The sequence below is a fragment of the Drosophila subpulchrella genome, unplaced genomic scaffold (assembly GCF_014743375.2).
Source record: "Drosophila subpulchrella strain 33 F10 #4 breed RU33 unplaced genomic scaffold, RU_Dsub_v1.1 Primary Assembly Seq377, whole genome shotgun sequence".
Classification (NCBI taxonomy): Eukaryota; Metazoa; Arthropoda; class Insecta; order Diptera; family Drosophilidae; genus Drosophila; species Drosophila subpulchrella.
The window spans coordinates 679,942-691,344 of record NW_023665598.1 but is presented as its reverse complement, the minus strand read 5'-3'; the positions used below and the strand labels follow the sequence as shown (position 1 = coordinate 691,344).

General features: G+C 43.7%; 1 protein-coding gene across 3 annotated transcripts; it reads right to left on the bottom strand.

The window, feature by feature from the left end:
• Positions 1–3,752: 3,752 nt before the first annotated feature.
• Positions 3,753–5,491, bottom strand: LOC119561839. 3 transcript variants are annotated; one of them, XM_037875320.1, is made up of 3 exons: positions 5,065–5,491; positions 4,794–4,994; positions 3,753–4,742 (listed from the first exon to the last, which is right to left on the bottom strand). In XM_037875320.1, exons 2-3 carry the CDS (start codon positions 4,951–4,953, stop codon positions 4,300–4,302), a joined length of 603 nt encoding a protein of 200 aa, XP_037731248.1. In that variant the 5' UTR covers positions 4,954–4,994; positions 5,065–5,491; the 3' UTR covers positions 3,753–4,299. The 3 variants fall into 3 exon arrangements, with proteins under 3 accessions (XP_037731248.1, XP_037731249.1, XP_037731247.1); XM_037875321.1 differs by having other exon boundaries at positions 3,753–4,517; XM_037875319.1 differs by having other exon boundaries at positions 3,753–4,994.
• Between the last annotated feature and the right edge of the window lie 5,912 nt (positions 5,492–11,403).

Sequence of the window (11,403 nt, the reverse complement as noted above, 5' to 3'; positions counted from 1 at the left end):
AAAATATGAATAATACGATCTAATTAAAATTAATTTAAATGTAATTAAAAATTGTGAGGATGCGTGAAACACACCCTCCACATTTCGCCACTTCTATTCTTTCCGCCACGAAGGCATACAATTGGAGATTACGCCACGAAGGCCATTTATTTATAAGTTATAATATATAATATAATTATAATATAAGTCGTTACGCCACGAAGGCAATTTATTTAAGTTCAAACTAGAAGCTACGCTTATCCGATTTAAATATTGCGCGCACCAGGGCTGGAAAACCACCCAGTGTTGGTCAACCGAGGGCCAACAGCTGATAGTGCCGATAGCGATAGGCGGGAGGTTCGATAAGAAACTGTGTTGGGAAACGAAGAAACCCGGCAAACCGGGCTTACATGCGGCCGCAAGGGCGGAAGCTCGGGCTCATTCCCGAATGGCAGCCAAGGCGATCAGACCTAGGAGCGGACTTCAACCCGGAATGGTACAGCGGCACGAGCGTCGGCACGCCGGATCCAAGGAGTAAGTGGGACAGACAATAGCGATCAGACTGAGTGCGAGTAGGGGTAGTAGTAGTAGTACTAGCGAATAATAAAGACAAGAGAGAATGAAGAAGTATGTGTCCGTGAGAACTTGTGCATTTTTCGGGAACCCACGTGCAGTGATTTGTGACGGTCGGGAATCGTGTTGCGCCAGAGCTGCTTACTCAGTGCAAACGACCACCCGATCGCCCACAAGGAGCATAGGAAAGGATCGCCTCTGGCCACCCTCTCCCGGGAACCCCGCCCCAATTACGGTTTAGGTAGGCGCGAGCCACGTGCAGTGATTTGTGCCGGTCGGGAATCGTGTTGCGCCAGAGCTGCTTACTCAGTGCAAACGACCACCCGATCGCCCACAAGGAGCACAGGAAAGGATCGCCTCTGGCCACCCTCTCCCGGGAACCCCGCCCCAATTACGGTTTAGGTAGGCGCGAGCCACGTGCAGTGATTTGTGCCGGTCGGGAATCGTGTTGCGCCAGAGCTGCTTACTCAGTGCAAACGACCACTCGATCGACCACAGGGAGCACAGGGAAGGGTCGCCTCCGGCCACCCTCTCCTGGGAACCCCGCCCCAAATACGGTTTAGGTAGTCGCGAGCCACGTGTAGTGATCTGTGCAGGTCGGGAATCGTGTTGAGCCAGAGAAGCTTACTCAGTGCAAACGACCACTCGATCGACCACAGGGAGCACAGGGAAGGGTCGCCTCCGGCCATCCTCCCCTCGGATCCCTACCCCCTACCCCAGTAGCTTGTGAGTCGCACATCCAGGGGGAACGGCCACGCCGTCCAGTTTTGTTGGTATTTTCTCAGGGATCGGCTACGCCACTCGTTTCGTTAGTATTTTCGCCGGGAGCAGCCCCGCCCTCCACTATACCTTTCGGGTGCCGTGTTGCGCTAGAGCTGCTTACTCGGTGCAACGCGGATACCCTGGCCTCCTTTCCCCACAAATCCCCGCGGCAACTCCCCGTCCAGTTTCGTCCCAATACTTTTCTACAAATTTAACTGTAGAGGACCCTGGCCGGACTGAGTTTTATCCCAGCTCATGAAAAAGGTCCTTACAAAATGTATGTATTTTAATTTCTATTATTTCATAAGTGAAAACTCATGGGAAAAATTCTGAATTTCACAAGTGATTTCACTTGTGACGTGTCACTTGAAAGTGATTTAATAAGTGAAAACTCATTGGAACTATTCTGAATTTCACAAGTGATTTCACGTGGGACATGTCATCGGCACGTGACAGGCCATACAACAAATGAGTATAAGGAACAAGTCAAATCCCGTGGGACTTCGAAAAATTTTCATTTGAATTTTCACTTTCGAAGAAGCGCACATCCCATACAATTGTTTATATGGAGTGTCACTTGTTCTTCACTTGTGGAAGAGGACATGTCCCACGGGATTCACTAGGTGATTCACCAGTGAAACTTTATTTTTGGAATTGAAGGGTTTTAACTTGAAACAATAAATTTCTGCCAAAGTATTCACACATACAACCAGTACAAGCGTGTTCTGCGTTATATGTTCATACGTTGCTATATATATCTCTGGCCTAGTAATGAATATGCGAACATTTATCGAAGCACGTTTTCCACTCCGGTTGAGACACCATTAAAACATAAATCACGAAAATCGTTGACCAACTAGCCTATAGCGCTTGGTGGCGTATTACTGAGAACAGCAGATTTGCTGCATGTGGTTTGGATTATTGTTTGGCTATAACATTTTAATGACAAGACCGATTTCAATAATTTTTGGCAAGTAGATGGGTATTGATATAAGCAAAGTTTTACAAAGTATTAAAAAATGTGTTGCGCTGCGCAGGAAGCCCAAGAACCTACATTATCTAGTATACCCTTTTACTTTACAAGTAACGGGTATAACTACTTTTTTATAAATAAGACGATAATAAAAGCCCGACTTTCCTCCTTTATGACAATAACCATTAAAAGCATTATCTGCTTGCCTAACAGCTAAGCTAAGTCCAAGTTTTTCAAATGAAGCTATCAACTCAGGGACAGTACAACTGTATTAGCCGATTTTAAAATTTGGAAAGCGATTCGGAACTCAAATGTAACGTTAGGGAGACAAAATATGAGAGGATAGTTGTTAGCTACAATTTTGCAATATTAAATATTTAAGCATATAAAATGTTTATTTATATTGATTAAATATGAGTTGCAAGCTGCATAGGCATCAAGGCATATTGGCATAAAGCGGACGTTGGACATTCCGTGCGAACGCTGCGATCACGGAAACTATAAAAGCTAGATAGTTTAAGCTTCTGACTTAGATTCCTTAACTTCGTACGCAGCTCGAGTTTGTTACGCTAATGTGCGAGTCCACTCTACCACTTTCAACAAACCGCCCAAAACTGTGGCTCCTACAGTTTTAGTGCTAGAACAAAAATATTTTGGTTTCAATACCTATCGGTTGAGCTAAAAGAAAGTTTGCCACACCCATTCTAACGCCAACAAACGTCCATAACTCTTTAATCTGTCTGCCGGCCACATTACCATATATTGAAATCGACTGTAGTACTAGTAGTCGATCTAGTCATGTCCGTCTGTCCGTATGAACGCTGAGATCTCGGAAACTGTAAGAGCTAGAATGTTGGGACTTGGGATGCAGACGCTTGGGCTTTCTGCGCAGCGCAAAATTTTGCCACGCCCACTCTAACGCCCACAATCGACTAATACTAATAATCAATACCCATCTACATGCCAAAAATTATTGAAATCGGATCAGTCTTTAAAAAGATATAACCAAATAATAATCAAAATGTTGCAATTCAATCGAGATTGGCCTGAAGAGGTCGATCATACTTTGCTTGCGGGTGGGAAAGGAAATGAACATTTTTTACGTTCACCATCATACTCAGGTAGCATATAGGAGACGGTTTGGAAAATGTCGTTTCTTTTTTTTTTTTAATAATGGATTTTAATTTTTTGAATTTAAAGTAAGCACTCCTCATGGTAAGAGAAGCAGATGGAATATGAAGATATATGTAGAGCGGTGCGGAGTGCGTACGTCGTCGCTGAAGAAGTGCGGCGTCGATGGCTTGCTGTGGCAACGGGGTGCTGTGGCTGGCTTCGATGCTGTTGCAGCGGACTGCTGCTGGGGCCGGCTGAAGGGGAGAAACACCCGTAGGCGCGAGCTCGAAATACCCAAATTAAATAAAATGCACACGCGCAGAACTTCGATATAAAAAAGGTTGGGGGAGCGACAGCGGTTTTATTGATTGGGTGCCAGAACCATATCTAACTTAAGCCTACGTAAGCTATGCGCTCCAGTGCGCAGTGAAGACTTTACGTCGGAGTGATGTGAAAAGAGCGGGAGAGCGGTACCGATTTGCTGGGCAAAGGGCCTGGGCAGTCATCCCCCTTGCAAACGCTCGCGTTGCAAAAAAGGAGAGAGTGACCCGTCCAGTCGTCTCCGCCTTAAGATTGCGTACAAGCGCCGGAGGGGATCCACCCCAACACCGTCTTTTGGGCTACTGGCAGTCTCTCGTCGATTATGTGGAAGCCTGGCTGAATGACCTTGGAGTAGACGTCAGCGCCAAGGATCAGGAAGATTGGTGCTGGCCGATGGAATCGCTCATCCGCCAGCGGTAAGTCCCGAAACTTCTCGACTACCCTCCCACTAAGCGCTTGTACCGGAGTACGGATCCGCACGTTCGGCTCGATCTTGAGGATCACCTCCAGTTTGATCGCTTCGTCTACCTTGGACCGAGTTGTTGCCGTGCATTTCCCTTCAGCTCCCACGTTGGTCGTCAGCAAGAGAAAAACGGAGGCCAAGGATGCATCGATGGAGCTCGTCGGGGTGCACGAATGTCTCCTCCGCGGTCTGGACGATCACCAACGCAGCCGGGAGGAGGTTGACGCTGTGATGCTGGAGAAGTGCCACGAGCGACGGTGCTGGTGTCGAGGATGATGAACGCGGTAGAGGGGCAAGCGTCTGGCGACTTTGCGAATCTTGCTGGCGCGAACGCTGCTGAGAAACGATTCTTTACTAGGAAGTTTTGAAAGGTTCTCCTGGAAGGAGAACCACTTTTGGTCACTGGACGTTTGATAATGGCGCGTGCCGTACGAATGTCGACTACACGGACGTTGCCATCGGCTCCCGGAAAAACGGAGTCTATTCTACCGAGTCGCCACTCATTTGAGGGCAGATTGTTGTCCTTGACGACGACCATGTCGCCGACGCGCAGATTTTCTGTGGGAAATTTCCTATTGTTGCGCTTGTGAAGCTCTTTAAAGTACTCACCCTTCCGTCGAGCACGGAATTGATGATAGAGAGCCTTTAAGTGTTGCCACTGGTTTATAATAGATTTCGATTCTCCGTTTTCTTCGGGTTCCACTATGGACAGAAGAGGTCCGCCGACCAGAAAGTGACCTGGTGTCAGATCGGTAGGATCCTCTGACATGGGAGATAGCGGTCTGGAGTTGAGACAAGCCTCGATTTTAGCTAGAAGGGTCGAAAGGTCATCAAATGTATACTTTCGCGTAGCTGTGGGCTTGACACTTTCTTCTATTACCAGTTTAGCTACTGGTGACTATACGTATCAGTTACAGACTTCTTAACGGCTTTCAGGAAGACTCGGGAAAGCAAGGTGGCAGCGCCGACGAAGTTCTTCCATAGTCGGACTGAACTTGGCGAGGGCACCCTCTTTTGGATACGAACCGAGCGAAGGCGGCAAGAAATTTCTCAGTCGTTAAATCGGATGTAGGCTCTAGATGCATGGTCTTCGTAGAACAGCAGACGAAAAACAAACCCATACCCTTTGTGATGAAACAAGCTTTTCCGGTGTAATTATACCCGTTACTCGTGGAGTAAAAGGGCAGGGTGCCACCCCCACTCCGACGCCAACAAACCGCCCAAAACCGTGGCTCCTACAGTTTTGATGCTAGATTACTAATTATACCCGTTACTCGTAGAGTAAAAGGGTATACTAGATTCGTCGGAAAGTATGTAACAGGCAGAAGGAAGCGTTTCCGACCCCATAAAGTATATATATTCTTGATCAGGATCACTAGCCGAGTCGATCTAGCCATGTCCGTCTGTCCGTCTGTCCGTCTGTCCGTCTGTCTGTCCGGATGAACGCTGAGATCTTGGAAACTATGAAAGCTAGGCTACTGAGATTTGGCGTGCCGATTCCTGAGCTTCTTACGCAGCGCAAGTTTGTTTCAGTAGAGTGCCACGCCCACTCTAACGCCCACAAACCGCCCAAAACTGTGGCTAGTACAGTTTTGATGCTAGAATAAAAATTTAAGCTGAAATGTATTGTTCTCATCAATACCTATCGATTGACCCAAAAAAAAGTTTGCCACGCCCACTTTTACGCCCACAAACCGCCCACAAACTTCAAAAAATCGTTAATATGAACGTGGATATCTCGGAAACTATCCAAGATAGAGAATTGGGATCTCAGATTTAGATTCCGTAGCCTTGTGCGCAGCGCATGTTTGTCACGCAAATACGCCACGCCCACTCTAACGCCCACAAACCGCCCAAGCCTGTGACGCCCACAATTTTCGTGCTAGATAAAAAATTTTAACTGAAATGTATTGGTCTCGTCAATACCTATCGATTGATTTAAACTTTGCCACACCTACTCTAACGCCCTCAACGTTTAAATCTGTCTACCGCCGGTAGGTGGCGCATTTGCTGCTTGCATATCTCCATTTTCCTTTGGTCCCTTTAGCTGAGTAACGGGTATCTGATAGTCGAGGTACTCGACTATAGCGTTCTTCCTTGTTTTAACTGAAATGTATTGTTCTTATTAATAACTATCGATTGACCAAAAACAAAGTTCGCCACGCCCTCTTTAACGCCCAAATGCCGCCGAAAAACTTCAAGAAATCGTAAGTAGGAACGCGGATATGTCGGAAACTATAAAAGATAGAGAATTGGGATTTCAGATTTAGATTTCGTAGCCTTGTACGAAGCGCCAGTTTGTTACGCGAATTTGACACGCCCACTCTAACGCCCACAAACAGCCCAAATCTGTGGCGCACACAATTTTCATGCTAGATAACAAATTTTAACTGAAGTGTATAAGTTTCCACTCTAACGCCTAAATCTGTCTACCGCCCACATAACCATATATTGAGATCGCTGCTAGGTGGTGCATTTCAATCTCGCTTTACTGCCTGCATATCTCCATTTCCCTTTGATCCCTTTAGCTGTGTAACGGGTATCTGACAATCAATAGCGTTTTTTTATATCAAAAGGCCCGGCGTAGAGCATCCCTGTGTACGTGAATGGACGGGAGCAGACAGGGACTGCGCAGGGACTGTTCCCACAAGGATGGAGTGAGCTTAGGGAATTTGGAAGAGCACATGTACACCAAGAGGCAAATCCAATTTTCGGTTTGTATTCCGGACATTTCCAACGCCGTGATGCAACCCTGGATGGTGCTTTGAAGTTCACGGATAGCTGACCCAGATTCCTGATTTACGGACTGCACATTAAAAAGTATTTTCAATTGGCTAGTTAATAACAATCGCTTGTCTTCGAAACCCTCAGTTAGGTTAGCCCAGGCTGAGCGAAAGCCATCGTCGGTAAGGGGTGAGTTCGAAACTATGTTGGGCGCATCGCCACTCGCTTTGGCATTCAGGTGAAACAATTTCTCGACCGCAGTCAGCCTTGGATTCTTTCTATAATTTGGCGTAAGCAGATCCCCTAAAGGTTAGCCAACGAAGATAATGTATGGTGAAAACCTCGGTCTGGGTAGGAACAGCTTGAACTTGGGGAGCTTGGCCTATCATATCCGCGATCTGAGCACCACATCTTTCGTAAACGGAAAAGCAAAAGCTGCATTTAGCTCGGAGAATCGGCAAACTATCAGCTGCACTTCCCCCGGACTCTGCCATGCACCTGATACATTCGTCGTTCTCTGCCTTGATGCGGTCCCATAATGCGCCGATTTCTTCGCGGCGAATGTTTAACATCGATAGATTGGAGGATTCAAAATCACTCAGTCGATCCGAGACCTTAATTTGCTCAGAGTAACTTGGGAAGCTGTTAGAGCCATTCTGTTTCCACGGGTAACCCTTTTCCGGTGAGACGAAGATTTAGTGTTTAGTTGGGGTGTAGGCGGATCTGCGGAGATGCCTGGAATTAAAGCAGTTGGAATCGATAACTTGTTGTTATCACTTCACAGGGACATACCAAAAAAATGGGACTGTTTTCGGTCAGATATGCTCGCTTGTATTTCCGGCAAAAAAAAAGGAAACCTTCTCGAACAGTGGAAGAAGGTGTCGACAAGAAAAATTTCGTGGATTGGAACAAATCGGAATTGGAGCACGGACCAACCAGGTTGTCACTTTGCGGAACTAAACCCAATAATACGGTTTAGACACGATGCTAAAGGAGTTTGTATATCACCCGTGAAAGAAATATATTATTTTTTTTTTTTGTAAATGTATATTGTATTACTTGGACCGAATTTGTTTTTTTTTTTTAAGTACTGGTATTATTTTTTTGGCTTTGTAAAATTTTAAGGGAAAAAAATACCAAAAAAAAAATAATGGTGGATTGTATTTAGTTAGAATTACTCTCCCGGGTGGAGTACTGATATTATTTTTGGCCTTGATTAAGCCTAGTACTCACATCGACGAAAACCGCGAGCTAACCATAGGAGTGAGCGACAGACAAATACTTGGTACTCAATTGAGCTATCGAAATACCAGAAAAAATACCAGACTTAGCGAGTGAATTTCGTTGAACGACGTTAGCCGCGGCCCAAAGAATAAGATATGCAATCTTTGGCATGTGCGTCAAATTAGCGTCGGCCTGTTAGCAACGAAAACGGGAACGGTGGAATATGGAACATGGGGGCTCTTTTTATTTTTAAATTTTCTCGCTATTTGGGGACCAAATCGAAAAATCTAAAATGCTTAATTGTTAAGAAAGAAAAGATCTATCGATCTAGGTAGGTATGGGACACATCCGAGGCCTATTAATGTTTCAAAAATGCATTTGAAAAATCGTGTCCCCACAATTTTGTTAACTGCTCCCCTCACAGAGGTTGTGCCAATATGCACGGTAAGCCAAGCTATTGAGGGTTAATTCAAGCTCCTTGTCTGAAAGTTTCATCAAAATCAAACCCACAGTTTTCGAGAAAATAGCCTAACAGTGACGCAACCTCGGATTTTCCCCATACAAAAAAGGGGGGCAAAAATGAAATTACTTACTGCTCCACTCCTAGAGGTTGTGCCAACATGCACGGTATATGGGTAGATAGGGGATAATCTAAGGAGTGTTCTGTGAAAGTTTTATCAAAATCAAACCCACAGATTTTGAGAAAATTGCTTAACAGTTGGGGGTGTTAAAAAGGTTATTAAAAGGCCGTTTAATCCAGAAACGGAACCATTGGATACTAAGACATGAACCACAATGTAAATAGCTTAGCCATGACAATCATTCGACGCTAACTTTCTATAACTTTATACAGCTCTCACAGAGGTTGTGCCAACTTGCACGGTATCGCATTCGAAGGGCAATCACTATAGCTAATTTCTAAATAAATTACAGGCAATTCAAACCCACAGTTTTCGAGAAATTCAAGTCTTTTCAATTATGGCTTTTGCCACGCGGTCACACTGTCAAGGCTTGCGATAAATCGTATGACCCGTGACATCAACCATCAAAATATATATGCAAACTTTAATTAATTCATACAGCTCTCACAGAGGTTGTGCCAACTTGCACGGTATCGCATTCGAAGGGCAATCACTATAGCTAATTTCTAAATAAATTACAGGCAATTCAAACCCACAGTTTTCGAGAAATTCAAGTCTTTTCAATTATGGCTTTTGCCACGCGGTCACACTGTCAAGGCTTGCGATAAATCGTATGACCCGTGACATCAACCATCAAAATATATATGCAAACTTTAATTAATTCATACAGCTCTCACAGAGGTTGTGCCAACTTGCACGGTATCGCATTCGAAGGGCAATCACTATAGCTAATTTCTAAATAAATTACAGGCAATTCAATTGTGGAGTTGCCATACTGCCGAATAGAATCCCCGTTACTTTGAATGAGAAGCTCGTGCAGAGAAGTAAAGTGAAAGGAAAATAAAAGCTAAAATTTATAATAAAACTAAAAACATAGATACATCATGTGTAAGTTATTCGTATTAAAACTATTTTGCTGAATGTCTTTTAATATGTTCCTTTATTATAGCGCAAAAGGAAGTCAAGGATTCCACAATAGCAACTAGGGAATTTTTATATTTTTCTAAAATCAATAAAATGTTAAATTCTACCAAGCTACTGGCTCGATTTCGATGAATTATATATTAAAATAATCAGGAAATAAATACCAATTAGGGGGTGCATACATATCACAATGAAGATTTGATATTAAAAATATATATTTTTGAATATTTGGCGGCCAAAAGTAGCCTGGCACTTGGCGATATATCGATAAATACCTTTTTGTGGTAAATGTCTTGGCTGAATTCGCTTTCTCGCTGGTCTGGACAGTGTGACCGCGTGGCAAAAGCCATAATTGAAAAGACTTGAATTTCTCGAAAACTGTGGGTTTGAATTGCCTGTAATTTATTTAGAAATTAGCTATAGTGATTGCCCTTCGAATGCGATACCGTGCAAGTTGGCACAACCTCTGTGAGAGCTGTATGAATTAATTAAAGTTTGCATATATATTTTGATGGTTGATGTCACGGGTCATACGATTTATCGCAAGCCTTGACAGTGTGACCGCGTGGCAAAAGCCATAATTGAAAAGACTTGAATTTCTCGAAAACTGTGGGTTTGAATTGCCTGTAATTTATTTAGAAATTAGCTATAGTGATTGCCCTTCGAATGCGATACCGTGCAAGTTGGCACAACCTCTGTGAGAGCTGTATAAAGTTATAGAAAGTTAGCGTCGAATGATTGTCATGGCTAAGCTATTTACATTGTGGTTCATGTCTTAGTATCCAATGGTTCCGTTTCTGGATTAAACGGCCTTTTAATAACCTTTTTAACACCCCCAACTGTTAAGCAATTTTCTCAAAATCTGTGGGTTTGATTTTGATAAAACTTTCACAGAACACTCCTTAGATTATCCCCTATCTACCCATATACCGTGCATGTTGGCACAACCTCTAGGAGTGGAGCAGTAAGTAATTTAATTTTTGCCCCCCTTTTTTGTATGGGGAAAATCCGAGGTTGCGTCACTGTTAGGCTATTTTCTCGAAAACTGTGGGTTTGATTTTGATGAAACTTTCAGACAAGGAGCTTGAATTAACCCTCAATAGCTTGGCTTACCGTGCATATTGGCACAATCTCTGTGAGGGGAGCAGTTAACAAAATTGTGGGGACACGATTTTTCAAATGCATTTTTGAAACATTAATAGGCCTCGGATGTGTCCCAAACCTACCTAGATCGATAGATCTTTTCTTTCTTAACAATCTAGCATTTTAGATTTTTCGATTTGGTCCCCAAATAGCGAGAAAATTTAAAAATAAAAAGAGCCCCATGTTCCATATTCCACCGTTCCCGTTTTCGTTGCTAACAGGCCGACGCTAATTTGACGCACATATCTTTGGCGGTGTTCGTGCAAAAGCGGTGTGGAGTTTAGAAATTAACAAGAAATTAACAGTTATAATTATTAAATTTAAAAATACAAAAAATTATATTCCCAATAGTATAAGATAATATGTCAAAAAACACCGAGGCTTATAATTAGTTTGAAGGGAGGTGTAGCGGCGCCTGAAGAACGTTCTCAGTTATGTTCAGCCTAGAAGTATGCTCCAATTTGGAAGTCTGTAAGTGATTTAAAAAAAAAATACTAATTAGTATCTTTGCGAGTGATGCCAGGTGGTGCTTGATTAAGCTGTTACAGGGTAGCACCGAAAAG

What these genes read in the sequence shown, in the direction of transcription:
- LOC119561839 (XM_037875319.1), bottom strand. Translation starts at nt 4,953, where the DNA reads ATGTCAGAGGATCCTACCGATCTGACACCAGGTCACTTTCTGGTCGGC.